The sequence below is a fragment of the Phaseolus vulgaris genome, chromosome 5 (assembly GCF_000499845.2).
Source record: "Phaseolus vulgaris cultivar G19833 chromosome 5, P. vulgaris v2.0, whole genome shotgun sequence".
Lineage (NCBI taxonomy): Eukaryota > Viridiplantae > Streptophyta > Magnoliopsida > Fabales > Fabaceae > Phaseolus > Phaseolus vulgaris.
Window position 1 is genome coordinate 1,762,518 of NC_023755.2, and position 18,771 is coordinate 1,781,288.

The 18,771-nt window shown below is 28.7% G+C and overlaps 1 protein-coding gene across 1 annotated transcript; it reads right to left on the minus strand.

Annotated features, from left to right (window-relative positions):
* Positions 1-2,227: 2,227 nt before the first annotated feature.
* Positions 2,228-4,539, minus strand: LOC137834738 (zinc finger protein WIP2-like). The gene is made up of 2 exons (XM_068642902.1): positions 3,981-4,539; positions 2,228-2,790 (listed from the first exon to the last, which is right to left on the minus strand). The coding sequence occupies exons 1-2, from the start codon at positions 4,515-4,517 to the stop codon at positions 2,356-2,358; spliced, it is 972 nt and encodes a 323-aa protein (XP_068499003.1). The 5' UTR covers positions 4,518-4,539; the 3' UTR covers positions 2,228-2,355.
* Between the last annotated feature and the right edge of the window lie 14,232 nt (positions 4,540-18,771).

The following is an 18,771-nucleotide window of genomic DNA, read 5'->3' on the forward strand; positions in this document are numbered from 1 at the left end:
TATCTTGTCTTATTTTGTGAGAGTTTCTTTGTATTGTTATTTTGGCTACAGAGGGATGTTGTATTTGTGTACTGATGTGGTCATGACTATATATGTTTAATCATGTTTATGACATTTTGGTTGTTTTTTTGTTAGAGTCAGTTGGAATCCTAGTTGGTAGATGTTATGTAGTTTGGTTTGGATCTTCTTGTATAAGGGTTGCGACACCCTAAAGTGTCTCGTTTTATTTTATTTATTCTTTATTGATAAAAAAAACAATCAACACAATAAGTTTGCTTTACTATAACGATTTTAACCGTCATAAAAAGTGTAAAGTTGATACATCACCTATAAAACAATCATACAAAATCTATATTATATTATGCTGTTAATTTACTACAAACTTATTTAGATCATTTAAATCGATCAATAATAACCTCTTTCTTGATAACTCATTATTATTATATATAAACCATATTATAATTCTTTCTTTTTATTCATTAAATGAGAGTATACATTCTTCTATTTTTTTTTTCTCTCTTCCATTCAATACTCTTTTATTTATTAAAAAAGAAAACTAAACTAATAATATCTAAGGAAATAAAAAAAAATAAAATTTCTAGTGATATTAAACATGGATGACAATACAAACATGAAATAAGCAAGCCTCACAATACCAAAGTTTGGAGTTAACATACAAATTCTACCTTAAGTGGAGGGTATTTTGAACCAAAGAAATAACTCCTCTAGTGTGATACTTTCTTATGCCTTTGCTTTATTTTTATTTTATTTAGTATATAATTAATGTACTGGTAGGCTAAAACCGAGAGGTTCAAGCTGAGAACTACATAGTAAACAACTAAGAGATGTTAAGTTAAAACCGAGAGGTTTAGACCGAAAGCGAAAAAGACACATAAAAGAATAAAACAAAATATAAATATTATATAAAAATAAGAGTCCAATTAGATAAAAACTTACAAGAGGGGTGCACAAATAATAAAAAAGGTGTAGAAAGAAAGCCCAAAAGTAAGGGGGAAAGCCCATTAAAGAAACCCTATAAATAGGAGTTCAGAGTAAGAAAAAGGTAAGAATGATTTTATCTTATGAACATAAAACTACTTCTGACTTTGGCATCGGAGCGACTTGCAGGTACCCCCCACCTGTCGTGAGGAGAAGCCGAGAGCACCTGCCGTGAGGAAAAGCCGAGAGCACCTGCCGTGAGGAGAAGCCGAGAGTACCTGTCGTGAAGAGAAACCGAGTGTCCAGCTCAAGATTGAAGGATTTGCATAAAGAACTAATCTTGTTAACCTATTTCGAGTATTCTTGGTCCCGGTTGTAAGAACAATTAATAAAAGGAAATCGAATGAAATTTGTAAATACATATAAAGATAGATATAAATAAATACATTTTTGTGTGTGTGAAAACAATTAAAACTAAATAATTGATTCCTCTTAACTCAAATAGGTAGCTGGCTTTTCCACAGCTGTATCATGTCTGGTTGAAGGAAGCCCTCCATTTTTGAATAAGCAATAATACGATTTACAATAAAACCAACGAATAAAGTTTCTTTTGACAACCTAATAATAAAAAACAAACCTTCAACAATATTTGTTAAATAAAATATTATTTTATAATAAAGTTTTATTTTTTATGCATGGAAGTGGTATCAATTATTTTTACCCAAAATCAAAATTTTCCTTCTTTATTCTTGGTTATTTCTAATGGGACGACACTACAATAAAATCATTAAATAATTCTTGGTTATTTTTAACGGGACGAGACTACAAGAAAATCACTAAATAGAAATCAGTTTTAGAGAAACAAAATAATTAGTTGCTATAGTAACTAAATTAGAAATCATTTTAGAAACTAAAAGAATTATTGGTTTCTAAATTAGTTTCGATTATTGATAAATAGTTTCTAAATTGAATTTAATTAGCTATCAAGATTTTAACTACCAATTATTTAAATTTTAATTAGATACCAATTTAGAAACTATTTATCAATAATAGAAACTAATTTAGAAATCAATTTTTTTTTAATTTCTAAAATATCTCTAATTTAATCAATATAACAACTAATTATATTTTATTTTTAAAATTGATTTCTATTCAATGATTGTCTTGTAGTACAATAAGTACTAAACAAGCAATTAATAAATTTAAAATATTAAATATATTTTAATCTTTATAGATTTTTTACTTTTACTTTTATATCTCTTTTCTCAAAATATTGTGTGATGAGAACTTGTTAAAAAGAATAAAATTAAAGAGGTATACATAAACATACACATTTTACATTGTATTAAGTTTTGTATGTGAAATTAATTAAGTACATGAAAAGTGACTTGAATTTTGGTTATGATGTTATTAATTTCACATTGAACTATCCCCATCATGTTCAATTTCGGAGGCAGCTTCATCTTCCTGCATGCAATCAATGTGAACAGCTCCGTGGCCATGGCCAAAGGCCTTTATGTGATCTTTTAGAGATCTTTTGTGTTTGAAATCAGACCCACATAAACAGTACCATATTTTTCCACAGTTCTTCTCATGTGTCCTCCAATCACCCTTCACTGCAAATGTTTTGTCACATTTTCTGCACATGTAGGGTTTAATGCCATGTTTTCTCTTGTAATGTGTTTGAAGGGTTCTGAAATCCTTCAGAGGCCTTGCTCTTGGGTGGTCAATGTTGTGCTTGCAACCTGGTGCACAACAAAAGCATGGAAGCCTTAGCATTGCTGATGGTTGTGTTCCTTTTAGAGAATCTGGCCCCTTTCTATATTGAGATCCATGTCCCCACATATGCATCTGCAAAGCCATCAAAACATTTAGATATACTCTACAAATACAATATATATATATATTTAGAGACTTCAGTTAATCTTATTATGGATAATGTGCTAATTATGTTGGTTAGCAATATTTGAAGACACGAGAATAATTGTTTACTTAAAGGTAGTGTCAGTGAATTTCTGATTCTCTGACGATGTCTAAAATGTGTCTAAAATATCTGGTATGTATGCATTCAATTTAATGTTACTATAAGGGCGGTGAGGTTGATCCTCGATCCTCTTCAGCTTCTTTGTAGTTGATAGTGTTGAGATAAACAGTAAGAGGTTTCATTTGAGTTTCTTCATGGATATGAAAAGGTATCTTTTTGTCTTTTTTTACTATGTATGAGAGTTGGATCACCTTAAGTGGGTTTGTTTTAATTTAATTGTTTCTTACTGATTAAAAAAACCATCTTTCCTTGTCATCAGTTATGAAATTTAACTCATTTCTTACCAATAAAAGTGAAATGGAGGGTGTATTTAGTTTTGTGGTTGTAAATAAACTTATACAAGAAATGTGCACCACGTTTTCTACAATTAACTTATATAATTGTGTACCATAGAAATCACAAGGTACAATGCTATAGTAAATCAGCAGCGAAAACAAGGCAAATAGAAGGTCAAACAAAATCACATTTCAAGTTTCCATGCACAGTGCACAAACTACATCATATACATGGCTTATAGTGCTGCAACACCAGAAGCACTTTCAACTTACAACCACAGGTATTAGCATGTTTCTTCTCAATTCTGCATTAATTTCATCGTAGGGTAGTGAGATCCAATGTGATTCCATGTATATATATGAATCTTCTCACACACATGGCTTTGAAATTCTTACTGTGTTTTAAACAACTAGAGTGAGATCAGCTGTTGCAAAAGAATATCTAAATCCAGAACATAAAACACAAGGAACATATATTTCAAAAATGCTTAATGTTTTGAGATAACAAATTGAATATCTAATCACGTTCATATATATGAACACCATGCAGAAAAGATGGATAAAACCAAAAAGATGAAACACATATTATTAAAGAAAAGATCAAAACTTAGAGACTTTACTTGAAAGAGATAAAACACTGTAACTAAATTAACCGGATTTTATTTAATAATTTTGTGTATATATGAAGTGTACAAGGAAAATAATAGTAGCATATTGCATACCTGAAGATTGTTATATCTGTTGAAACTCTTGGAGCAGACAGAACATAAGAACTGAGTAGGACCAATAAGAATCTGGGAAGGGGTGGGAATCCAATACTGAACCTTGTTTAATCTGTCCAAAGGGTGTCCAGAAATCACACTCACTTCCCCTTTCTCACCCATTTCTGCTGAGATCTTCCCTGATCCAAGAAGATCAGAAGCATCCACTCTAGGTAGCCCTATGTGCAGTGCTACTGCCACACTTTCATCACCACCATCTTCACTCAAAAGGGTCTCATCCATGTCTCTTCTTTTGAGCCCTTCCTCTTCAGCTTCTCCACCAGCGTTGGAGCTCTTGTTCTCCTTCTGCTTTATGAGGCTTATGAGAGGAAGGGCTTCTCTGAGCGGAGGAGAAGGAGGAGATGTGTTGGTGGTGTTTGAGTGTGAAAGAGGGTAGGAAGAGAAATGGTTTGGTTGAGAAGTGAAAGAAGAGTGGTGAGAATAAAGAGGCATGAAGTTGAAGGTTCCAGCGTATAAATTGGAGTGAGGATCTGTCATAGTGAAGTCTGAGATGGTTTTTTTGATCTTTGGCCAGTAGCTATTCAGTTGTGTATAAATATAATGCAGCATGTGAAGAGAGAGAAAGGCCAACAAGGGATTCAAATCAACTTGTTCTACTTTTTGTCCTCATTGCTCTCTTAATCAAAATTACTATTATAAACTTTTCTTCTTCACAATAGTAGTTATTAGAAAGTGGATTTCAAGTTTAATTTAATCTCATAATCGCACTTCTAGAGTTTGTGTGTGGGATAACATATTATGAGTTATCCGATAACGGTCTGATAGCGAATGGTATGATAAGGCTAACAAACACTCGTTAGAATAGTCTCAAAATGACTCTAATACCAGATTACAAAGTGGACTTTAAGCCTAACTCAATCTCATAAAACCGACTCTTAAGATGAGATTTGCACTCACTTATATGAACTGTCTTCATATTTAATCATGTGTGATCTCCAACAATAAAATAGCAAATAATGAGATTAATATTTGAATTTTAAGTACTAGTTGTGATAGGCATACCGAATTTTTTTAAGTGTATATATTTTACTTTATAAAAGAATTGAATCATCTTTAAAATATACATTTATTATTAATCGAAAGCTACTAACAGTTTCTTTCTTAATTATTCCTTAAAAGAAATTTTAGTGCAGAATATATTTTGATTGTTAGATTATTGAAGGTCTTTCCTTCAATATAAGAAACAAAAAATGTTAATCACACTATACTTGATCATGTCTGTATCTGTCAGATATAAAAAAGTAAAAGTGTTTTTGAGGGAGATAAAAGCATATGGGTAAATTTAAGGTAAAAGAACTAAAAAGAAGGAATCAAAGTTATGTGTGGAAGTGCAGATAGAGTGAGGAAATTACCCCCTGCAAGCCAATAAGAGAAGTTAAAAGGCAAAGATAGAGTCATTCATTGATAAGACAATTGGTGGTTGTCTCCCCAAGAGATAGAGATGTTTGAAGCACCACCTACGTCTTGTTTTTAACAATGCTAAGAAAATGTTTTTACTTTTTCTATTTCAATCTCAAGAACAAAACTTCCTTTCTATATCAAAAATATTTTATATGAGGAAAATTATTAAATCAAAACTAATTTTAAAAATAAAACATAACCAATTATTATATTAATTAAATTAAATATTATTTTAAAAATTAAAAAAATTATTGATATTGGGATAAATAGAACATGTGATTTTGAAAAGTTAATAAAATAGATAAACAATAACCTAATTTTAGTTTATATAATTTTTTGTTATGTTTAAAAGACATATATTGATGAAAAAGGTTGTTGAAACACTTCCAAATCCAAAATCACAGGAACCATTTGCTTCCTGATCATGCGCACATACATGTACGTGGAAGAAGGAGGAAAGAGAGAGAACATTCTCTTATTTTTTGAACTTTTCTCTTTTTCTCTTCCCTCAATAAACATATAGATAGATAGATATATTATTTTTATAATCACCTCCAACATTTGCTTGGTTGAGCGTGTTTAGTGTTTCTTCCATTTGCACGCATACTCATGCACACTCTTCATTCTACCATTCTCACTTTCTGCTCTTTTTTTTCATCAAACAAAATATCAAATGCCACTCTTTTATTTAGATTTTCTCACTTTAGAAAATCTAAGTCAAAACCTCACTTTGAGAGGATTTCTTTTCATATTTCTAGACATAATTAAGAGTTAAGATTTTTTTTGTATCATAATGAATAAAATAAAATAAAAATATGAAAATAGTCTAATATAGTAATACATGACAAGAAAATAAATCAATAAAAAATAAATTTAGAGACTAAAAATAATTAATTACTAAGTTGATTAAATTAAATATTATTTTAAAAATTAAAAAATTATTAATATTTAAGATAATTTTTATTATTAATAAATAATTTTTAAATAAATATTTAATTAGTTATAAAAAAAATTAACTATTAACTATTTAGATTCTAAAATTGATAATTATAATTTTTTTAATTAATTAAATACTAATTTAAAAACTATTTTTTATAATAAAAATGCTAATAATTATTTTAATCTATAAAATAACATCTAATTTAGTTAATTTAATGATTAGTTATTTTTTATTTTTAAAATTAATTTATATTTAAGAATTTTACTTAGGAGACCTAAGAGATTTTATACCAAATTAAAGTTTAAACCCAAAATCTTAAAATAATTTCTAACAAGTGAATAACATAAAATTTAAATATTTTTAAAGTATTTGTGAGAGCTGTTAAGGTGGAATAAAATTGAAGTGGTGATGATATATTAGGTTGAATCATAGAGAATGGAAGTGTTAAAGATGGACAAAAACACAACCTGTAGAAAATGACGTTTTTATTGTCGTTTTGTGCTTATAATTAAAACATTGCTGGTTTTGCTGAGAACACCTTCTGTGAATTCTTTTCCTTCATTCAAAATGTCCTCAAGAGAACTTTCTCGTAGCAGTAACACCTTTTGGACACGTGGACCTCATATTAGGCACAATATTTGAAGATAGTGTATGCAGAATACCAGCCATAGATACAAATCCACAAATTAAAACTATATATACTAACATAGAAAATATAGGGGAGGCAAATCCACGGCTCGCTGAAGAAAACGTGAGACGGGTTGTTTATTTCAATTTGTTGATCCGTTTAGGCTTGTTTTGTATAATTCGCAGTCCGTGCAGGTCAAATGTAGGACGGAACGGGTTGGTCCGCATAACTTTAAAATGTAGAAAATTTTTTATACACCTTTATATTTTTTTCATGTAGTCTCATATTTCACATTTTAAAAATTTTAATGACATCTTACTACGCATGTCTAATAAAAATAATAATATAAAATCATTTACCTAATACATCTAAATAATAAAAATTCAAAAATTCTATTTAAAAAATTATTATAAATAGGTTAGATCTTATATTTACTTAAAGTTGATATTTTTATTTTTGGTAATGAACCTAGATTTTCTAGGTTATTTGCCTCACAAAGTAAGTAAGTTTGTGTATGGCTTTGATTTATTACACAAAATAAACCCTAAATTCTAAACTGAAGGTTTAGTATGTTTCTGTTAGATATGACAATGGAAATGTTTTTATAGGTTTTGATAAAATGGGACTCCTTGAGTTTGATAATGGTTTGTTAACGATTCCTTCTTTCATAGAAATAAATCATTCTATTTTAGATATTTGAAAATTTTATTTCTATATTGGAAACATATTTTTGATAAGAAGTGATATGACTGATATGACTTGTTAGTTTCTGAACTTCTTTACATCACTTGGACTTTTCATGTTGATAGTCATCAGACACTTATTTGAATTCACCTCAATACTTTTATTTACCATAAATTCTAAAATATAATTGTTTGTATTTTGTTTGTATTTTTATATATAATATAATTTACTTTTATTGTATTTTTAGCATTCATTTTCATTGTATTTTCTCTCATTTGTAATTTCTTAAAATCTAATTATTTTATAGGTGCAATTAGTAATTATTTGAATACTCTTTAGAGAAGCTCAAGAAAAAGGAAAAGGAGTAAAAGAAGAAAAGAGGAAGAGGTAATATACCTTTAGAATCCAAATTAGAAAGACAATTCTCAGCCAAGAAGAAAGAGATTTTTGAATCTAAATATGAAGGATGGAGAATCCTGAAAGAGAGTAAGATTTATAATAAGAATTTTCTCTGGTGGAGAGATTTGAAGGAGATTTAGTGCATGGATGAGTGGGGAAGGAGTTTTGAGGAGTGTGATGATTGGGATGTGGAAAACGGAAAGAACGTCTTGTTCTGGGACGATGTTTGGGCGGACAATAAAGACTTGAAGAGTAGGTTTCCGAGGTTGTTTTCTTTAAGTATTAGCAAAGACGCCAATTTGGATTCCTTTGGGGAATGGGCTTCAGGAATGTCACCTTTTTCAGGAGCTTCAAGGCTTGCGACCCATCTCGGATAAGGAAGATTGTTGGGTTTGGAAGGACGGCGTGACCACTGGGTTCTCAATTTGTTCGGCTTATAATATTTTAAGGGGTCATTGTGGAAGGGAGTGTTCATCTTTGTTTGTTTCTTTTTGGAAGATCAAGGTTCTGCCTTCAGCTCTATTTACAACTTGGATGGTGTTTCTGAGGCTAACTTGGTTAGACGAGGGTTGCAGTTGGTAGTACTTCCTGTTGTATGTGCGGGGAGGAAGAGGAGACAATAAGGCATCTGTTTTTTTTTTTTTAATTACATGGCACATTGCATGAAATTATTTACATGGACTTGCCACCCAGCATCATCGACAGGGGAGAACATTGTATGTCGACCCAACAAATTCCTTTATGGTCTCAAACAGGCATCCCAGACATGGTTTTAAACATTTTCTCACGTGATTAAATCTATAGGATTTCAACCGTCCAAGACAGACTACTCTCTATTCACAAGACAGAATAACTCATCATTTACTGCCCTTTTAATATATGGATGATATTCTTTTGACAGGAAATGATTTGATAGAAATTTAGCGTAAAGATTGTCTATTTTCTAGGGATTGAATTTTCCCGTTCCAAAGCTGGTATTTACATGTCACAAAGAAAATATGTGCTTGATATTTTACACGATACCGGACTCATAGGTGCTCGTTCAGACAAATCTCCAATGGAGCAATACCTAAAACTCACACCAGACGATGGAGAGTTATTAAAGGATCCAGTCAAATACAGACAACTCATGGGACGACTGATATACCTCACAGTTACTCGGCCTGACCCTAAGTCAATATATACAGATCCACGGAAACCTCATTAGGATGCCGCAATTCGAGTCTTAAAGTACATCATCACCGAGACAAGGATTGCTATTGCCATCCGAAAACAATATGACATTGACAGCTTATTGCGACTGAGACTGGGGAGGTTGTCAGACAACTCGGAGATCAGTATCTGGATATTGCATTTTTCTTGGTTCTTCTATTATCTCATGGAAGTTAAAAAACAGACAAACGTATCAAGATCATCAGTGGAATCAGAATACCGCACGATGGCCAATACTTGTTTCGAGATAGTTTGGTTGCGATATCTGTTGCAGGATTTAAAGGTGTCATGTAACTTGTCAGCTCAACTTTTCTGTGACAATCAAGCGACATTACATATAGCAGCAAACCCAATATTTCATGAACGCACAAAACACATTGAGATAGACCGTCACATTGTGCAAGAAAAATTACAAGTCGGGATAATCAGTCCTTCATATGTACCAACACAGTACCAGCTCGCAGATATTTTTACGAAGGCACTGGACAAGGAACAATTATTGACGCTACGACACAAGTTGGGGGTTCATGATCTTCACCTACCAACTTGAGGGGAGTATTATTATAGGGTCTCTCTTTTGAAAGGAGTTGTTTTGTAAAAAGATTGAATTACATGGTTCATATTTATTTATTTTTTCTTGCTAATAAAAAAAAAACTTGAGCAAGCATGAAAAATATGGTTTTAGAATGGCAAATAAGAGATAATCAAACATCATAAATTCTAGTAGATCCCTAAAGGTCTTTTAAATATCCTTTTTAAATTTTGAGTTCTTGCTTATATTTGATTTGTTCAATTCACTTGTTATGTTCTTCTTCTTGTCTTAAAATCATTCATAATAAAACAAGTGATTACAAAAAACTTTCAAAGTTATTAATAAACATATTCATAAAGCTTCCCAGATCAACCCTAGTTTAGGAGTTTGAATGTTTTCACTTAATTTATTGGATCATTTCAGCTATATCTTGATTTTTGCATGAATGATACACCCATGAAATAATTTATATTAAAAGTTTTATTCCTGATATATCTTTTTTTAAATTTTTTTAATACTTTTCTAAATATTATTTCCATACAATCAACGGAAAATAAATCTTAAAAATAGATCAACTACATGAAAAATATAATTAAATAATAATGAGGCAATTCTTTTGACACTTTTTTCTAAATAATTTTTTCTATTATTAAAAATATTGGTAGATATATAATGAGTATCTAAACAACAATTTGATGCAGAGGAGAAGTGAAATATAGTAATCCGAGAAAGTAGTGGTGATGTTGATGCAATGGCATCATGATGAAGAGACACCGAAAATATTGGGTGTTTGTACAAGATGCTATATTCCCGCTCCTATACTCTCAACTTTCTATCCTCATCAATTCTTCCTCTACTATTACCACCACACCTTATTCAACTTAATCTATATATCTCCACTTACTTCAATTAACAACTAAAAATAGTTGAGTAATTAAAATTTATACAAAAGATAAAATGTTGATATATTAAAGATAAATATTTAATTTTATTTTGAGGCTTATGTGAGTGTGTCTGGTTATTATTTTCAAGTTATCAATTATTTTACCAGTACCTTACAAGAAAGTTATTAAATAAAAATTAATTTTAGAGATTAAAATAATTGATTACTATTTGACTAAATTAGAGACTATTTTATAAACTAAAAAAAATTATTGATATCTAAAATAATTTTTATTATTAATAAAAAAATTATAAAATAGTTTTTAAATTGGTATTTAAGCATTAGCTACCAAAGTTTTAGCTATTTACTACTTTATATTCTAAAGTAGTCTTTTAGAGACTAATCTAAAATACTAGTAGTTAAAATTTTGATAGCTAGTTTAGATATCAATTTAAAAACCATTTTATAAATTTTCATTAATAATAGAAATCATTTTAGATACAAATAATTTTTTAGTCTCTAAAATAGTATCTAATTTAATCAGTACTAATTATTTTTTGTCTTTAAATTTAGTTGTTATTTAATGATTTTCTTATAGTGACATTATTCTATATCAACTATATTCTTGTGTTAAATGTCTTATATTTGAAGTTCTTTAAAGGCAATATCTTGATGGGTTATTGGAGTATGAATATTGACATTGCGTTAAGGATAAATTCACCATAAGCTCTTACATATGAGAGTACCTTTAAAAATAAGAGGAAAATGGAAATGTTGGAAAAGTCAAATTGTACAATTATTATGGAGAAGGTCATTTAAACACATTTTAGGTAACAATTTTTTAAAACATAAATACAACTAAGGAGTTTCTAGTGTAAATTGAACTAAGGCTGGTTAAGAATGAAAAGTCTAAGATAGGTACACTCTTGACAAACCTAATTTCAAACAAATATGAGTAAAGACAACATTAGAGAGTAAATTGTGGAGATGTCTCGTATTGCTTCAAAAGTAAAAGCATATAAGCTAAAAATCTCTAAGAAATTGTTGGTGCATTTAGTTCTGATTTCTCTTGATCAGTTTAAGGTGAGCTATAATTGTTAGAAAGAGACTTTGTCTCAGAATGTGTTCATCTCACATTGTGTTCATGGAGAGGAAAATACCTCAAAGTATAAGGGCAAAAGTCATCCCTCATGAAAATTATCTCATTCCATATAAGTTTTTTTTTTATCGGCAATAACTAATAAATAAAATATAACCACTTCAGGGGTGGTTCAACCCTTATACATATAACACAATACTAATTCCAGCTACCAACCACCAAATCCAACCCAACACACCTTGCCCTTACAAAACCAAGCAAAAAAATAAGAAAACTAACCTCGTAAACTCCAGTGGATCCAAACACCAATCATTTCATATAAGTAGTCATGATGAGTAAAAATGTATATTTGATGAAGCAATGATTTTGGTTAATAAGATTCTTGGGACACTTGTTGGCCTTCCAAATCCGATGTGATTCTCTTGAATCATTTGATAGAATTTTAGTTGGAAAATTTGTTTACAATGCTATGTAAAGTTAAGAATGATTTTTTTTTTATTAGAAAAAAGTGATTTTTCGTGTGTCAGCATGGTAAAAGCATTTATGGTGAACTATGTTGTAGCTAATGCTCCTTTGTAGTGTAAAAACCTATTAGATTGATCTTCTTTGAATCCCACTATAAGAAAATTAGGGAATATTAGCTATCACATTTGCTTAGGTTGGGGTATTTGTGTCCACTATCCATTCAAAAGTAAAGTATCTAATAAGTAATTCTCATATAGATGTGACAAGGGTAGACCAACAACTATGTTGGAAATGCTTTGAGAAAAATTTATGAAAAAGAAGAAGTATTTATTTGACTAACTCCAATCATGTAGTAAATACATTCAATTTGGGTCCAAGAGTTGTGTTTGAAAAGAGACAACCCCAAGTAGCTAAAAGCTTGAAGGAAGTTAGTGTGGATAAAGGACTATTAAGATTGGTTCAAATATTAACAAGATAATGGAAGAATAATTGATATTGTTTCAAAAAAATGGGGGCATTTTTGTTGGTCATCCTCCTATATGCCAAGAACAAACCTAGATCTTTTATGAAACAAAAATCAAACATAGAATTTATGAAACAAAAATCAAACATACTTGGTCTCAAAAGGGTAAGAAGAAATGACAAGGTTTTTGTTATAGATTTGAAATAGTATTTGATGCACACTTTTTGAAGAATAAGTGAGAAAACCAAAAGGAAAAAATAGAGTGTGTGTATATATAGTTTGGTGTGTCCCAATTAAGATGGTGCAGGGAAAGCGATGGAACAGTAGAGAGGCAAAGAGGACAGCAGAAAACTCGTTGTATGAAAAACTGGCCACAGGTGTATCTGTGTGTGTGTGGGTTCCATTGACGTTGACACATGAAGAACACTGCATGGAGATATCAACGCCACCATCATTGCAAACCACTGTTCAAACAACCTCATGATTCGCATGTCACTGCTAAAAACCTTCAACTTCTAATCACACTTTCTTTTTCTCTAGTCTGCTAACGAATTCTGTCATTATCACAAGTTAATCTTGTTTATGCTATTATATCAGTTAATTTATCTAGAGGGTTAAGGCGTCCAGAATGAAAGATCGTGCGTGAGATAACATATTATTGATAGTCTGATAATGATCCGATAGCAGATGATCCGATAAGCCTAACAAACAAATACTATGATATACTTAAAATAGTTATGATATCATATTAAGAAGTGCACTTTAAATTTAACTCAACCTCATAAAACCGGCTTATGAGGTGAGGTTTGCACCTATTTATATACTATGAAAGACTTAATCTCTAGTCGGTGTGGGATTTCCAACACTTGTTCCTTGTTATGCTAATATGACTTGTGTGTTGTAATGTCTGTCGGATTTTGAGTTGATTGGGTGTTAAGAACTTGTTCTCGAATTTTCTATATAAGAGTTGGAACATCTTAAAGTGTATCATTTTATTTTATTTATTTATTGTTTATAAAATAAAACAATCAATTTCACAAATTTTTACATAGATAAAAATAGAACACTTATTTTTTTATGTTCTTCTGAAACATGAATAATGAGCATAGGATGTACTGCAGCTATTTTTCTGGGTAAAGTAATGGCGTGAGGAAATGAACCATGAATGAGTTTCTCTTTCAGTGCCTTGTCCTTTACCATTTCAACTCTCAACATCATCACAGACCTAAATTAATTTTCATGGTAGCTTGCTTTGAAAGCTACAATACGTGATGAGTACAAAGAAAAAACATATAGAAAATTCTCCTTTTTATTATTATTATCTAAGGTAATATATCTCAAAAATTGTTCTTCTTATTATTAATTACCTAAGATTATTATTAAATAAAAAATTATGAATTCTAAAAAATCATTAAATAAAAACATATTTTATAAATAATTAATTATTGTATTGATCAAATTATATATTATTTTTATAAAAAAATTATATTTAAATTAGTTTTTATTATTGATAAATAATTTTTAATTTTGTATTTAATTAGTTATTTAGATTTTAGTTACTAATTTTTAGATTCTAAATAAATTATTGGTAGTTAATTAAATAGATACTAATAATTTTTTTAATATTTAAAATATATTCTAATTTAGTCAATAATTAATTATTTTTTATTTTCAAAATTTATTTTTATTTAATGATTTTTTTTAGTAGTGTATAAATAATCAAAACTTGACTTTTATTTATTTAAAAGTACAAATTCAAACATAATCTAATACATAAAACTTAGTTCACTTAATCTTTATTGCGAAATCATTTATGTATCCTAAAATGATAATTTTTGGTTAAAAATAAGTTTTTTTATAATTTTAATTTTAATTATTTTTTATTATAGGATTATACACCATAAAATAATATAAGTTTAATAGTTATTTTTACCATTATAATGATTTTTTTTCAACTTCTTCTCATTATTTTGATAGATCGCATTTTGATCCCACTCTTTTTAAAAAAAAAAAATTAATATATAATTTATTCCATCCAATTAATGGTAAGAGCGTTATCATAGGAACATATTTTGTAAATAGCATACTATTAAAAAATAATTATATAAAACCCATTTTAAAAATAAAAATTAATTAATTATTATATTGACTAAATTAAATATAATTATAAAGATTTAAAAAGTTATTAGTATTTAAATTAATTTCTGTGATTGATAAATAGTTTATAAACATATATCTAATTAACTACCTACTAACTTTAAAATCTAAATAATTATTAATAAAAAAATTTATAGTTAATTAGATATCAATTTAAAATATATTTATCAATAATAAAAATTAATTTAGATATCATTAATTTTTTTAGTCTCTAAAATAATATCTAATTCAGTTAATTATTTTTTATCTAAAATTAATTTTTATATTATTCACTGAAAAATGATTTATTAACAAAGAGGGCATATTACATTAATAGTATGACATATATCACTATACTAACGTTATAAACATCAATTTGATGGAATAAACTAGATTTGATTTTTGTTTAAATAATCTATCTGATAACGTTCATATTAATGAAACGAAATTGAAAAAAAAAAATAGATGCAGATGCCAAAATTGTTGATATTTTTCTTTCGTGCAAGTACCAAAAAAGTGTAGTCATTGATTCACATGATGGCTTCTATTGAACATATAGAGACTTTGTTCAACCAAAAGTTAGGCAGAAGATGAACCTTCAAATAAAACCACTTATAGGTGATAGAGACCTCATCCTTTCACTTTGATAAAAAAAAATTATTAACAAAAAATAAATTAAATTAAGAAGTGTCACGATCCTTATAGAAAAATACCTAGCAAAATCAAAATAACATACATGTTTTTAACAAAAAGGATAAAAACAGCTAAAATAAATAACTATCAACCATGCTACCAAGTGTTTATTCAAGTAGACTTTATACCAAAAAAAACTTAGGAAAAAAAGAGAATGATAATGTATAACTGAGGATTTTTTTCTATCAGCAAGAAAGAATAAATTAATGTGAATTATTTCAAAAGTGGTTCAACTCTTATACAAAACTAAAAAGAACATGTTAGTCTTCCCTATCAATACCAACTTTGTTATTACCAAACTACTGTTAGAGTCAAATCCTTAAATGATAAAAAAAAATCAACAAAATCATACAAACTTTGTAATTTGATAACTCTATGTTGGAGATCCCACATCGACTAGAGATTAGAACCTTTCATAGTATATAAGTGGATGCAAACCTCAACCTCTTGAGCCGGTTTTATGGGGTTGAGTTAGGCTTAAAGTTCACTTCGTAACATGGTATCAGAGCCATTTTCGAGTCTATCCTAGCGAGTATTTGTTGGCTTTATCAAGCCATTCGCTATCGGGCACGCACGAGTGAGGGGGTGTGTTGAAGATCCCACATCGACTAGATGCAAATCTAACCTCATTGAACCGATTTTATGAGGTTGAATTAGAGCCCACTTCTTAACAGTCTGATATCAACAACATAACACTAACCTCATATAAAAATGACTCTTAAAAAAATAAACAAAAAATAATAATATAAAAAATATCCATATATATATATATATATATATATATATATATATATATATATATATATATACCAATCTAGAAGATTTCAAACCATCAAATTACAAAATTGAAATAAAGTCATAAATGTATCTCTATGGATATTTTTCTCCTAAGATACTCTCTCATGCTATGTTAGATATGATAGTGATGACATGAAAAATCTACTATACATTCTATTCTAATCATACTTATTCTTAATGATATTTCCAACATACATCTTGTCACATTGATTCAATATATAAATATAAAATTATAGTTTATGAATGACATGATTCAAATTTGGTTGAAATAGATTTTTACACAGAAACAAGTCCCATAAAAAATACTTCAACACCCATGTCAATATTATGATGAATAGATGTCTCTTCTCCAAATTTGAATCTTTCAAAATTATTAAAGTTCATTGGTTTGACTTTAAGATTATCTAAACCCTAAACCAATTAACACAATATTATTGAAAGTGATGATAAATGTGAGAAGTGGGAGAAGTGAGTTACCGACACCCAAATAAGAGCTTTGGCATTAAAGATGAATGAACATATCCCGAAAATCCAGAGAAAAATAGACGTTTTGAAGAAGAAGCATTACTACCATTGGATATGGTGTTGAGGAAATGGGGCCATATCTTATTCTTTGACATTGAAGATCCTTATTCTTTGATCTTGTGTGAAACCACAGAATAATATTCTAAATGTTGCTTCACTTTGACAAATTCTTCTACACATCTTCACTTGTCATTTTAAACAAGATATTCCCTTTTCAAACCAACCTTCTTTCTCTTTCATAACTATCTAGCCTCAAATCCAAAAGGGTAAAAAATATTATTTAATATAAGGCAACTTCTTCCTGCACCCCCTCACTTTCTGAAAAGACTTTTTTGTCCCCTTTTAAAATGGCATATACAGATTGTTCTTTCCAAAATATTTCCAGAACGTCTTTTCCGAAACATGTTTTATGAATTCCAGATTTATAAATCTGGAAATAAAACAAAATGTGTTCCAGAAAAAAATGTTCTGGAATGATTTTTTATCTTCCAGATTTTTTTTATTCTGGAAATATCTTTTACTTACGGAACTACTATTCCGAAAACACCTATAAAGGATAATTTTGGTATTTTTGAAGAATGTAGGGGTGCAGAAAGAAAAAAAAGTAGAGATGCAGGAAGAAACAGCCTTAATATGATCCATGGTTGAATGATAAGTTAATTAGACTTATAACAATTATTGTGTTTGTTTTTTAATATCAGATCTTTTTTCTATTCATCAAACTCTTCACTTAATTTCCTAAAGTCTTCTCTCAATTAAATTTTAGGTCAACCAAGCTTTTTACTTTATTTGTATAAACTTTTTTGTGATGGTATCCTTAATTATATTACAATGGTTTATTGAAAATTATGATCCTTAATTATTGTCACAAAATAAAAATTATAAATTCACAAAAAATGTTTACATGTAACAACATACATAAATAATAAAATTATTAAAAAAAATATTTTTTTAGGTATTCAGAAAAGTAAAATTTTAAAGGCATTTGAAGTTTGTTAATAGACAATGGAAACTTTAAGGTAATAATAATAATAATAATAATAATAATACATTCAAAAGAAATTGATAAAAAAAAATACCAAAACACTTGGAAAAAATCAATGAGAAAAAAAATTAACCAATATTAGAATAATAAGTCGTAAATAATTAGCTTTTACAACTTTTCTTAATTTTATCTATTTCTCAACAGGAATATAACTATAATAATAATAATAAATTCTAATAAATTAATTTTGGAAAAAAAAAATAATGAAACCATTTTTGTTAAATGAGATCATCGTGATTTCATAAAATAAAAAATATATATTTATAAAAAGAACTTACTACACTAATATTTATGAATTTAAATGTATTAATTTATTATGTGACTACGGTATCAGTTTTAAAATCTCAAATTAAACCTTTTTATTTTAAATCCTAACATACTATAATAATTTTACTATTATTTGCAAATTTAAATCGATTTCTTGTTGAAATAAAAAAAAATTGAGAATACCTCATTCTCAAACTCAGCAAAGAAATATAATGTATGTCATTGATGAAAATAAGAAAATTGTTTACACATACTTTATACTTTCAAAAATTATTTTTCATACATAGTCTCATCATGTTCAAAGTTTATGACAAGATATGTTACATTGACCATCTTGAGATGCACACTGAAAAAACTGGTTTCTCCTTGTAAGGTTGGTGTTTCAAATTTGGTTTGAGAAGAGGAGCAAAATGAAAAGTGATTTCTTTTAAGGCATTTTCAAGCATGGAAAAAAATGGCATGAAACACAGATTTTTCTATACACTGGATTTTCTCTTCTTCAAATGGAAGAAAACTTTCTATTTGATTGAAAACTAAGCATACAAAAAAATGATAGTGTTA

What these genes read in the sequence shown, in the direction of transcription:
- LOC137834738 (XM_068642902.1), bottom strand. Translation starts at nt 4,517, where the DNA reads ATGACAGATCCTCACTCCAATTTATACGCTGGAACCTTCAACTTCATG. An exon ending in ACAGATATAACAATCTTCAG is followed by an intron (nt 2,791 to 3,980) that starts GTATGCAATATG and finishes ATGGCTTTGCAG; the next exon opens with ATGCATATGTGGGGACATGG.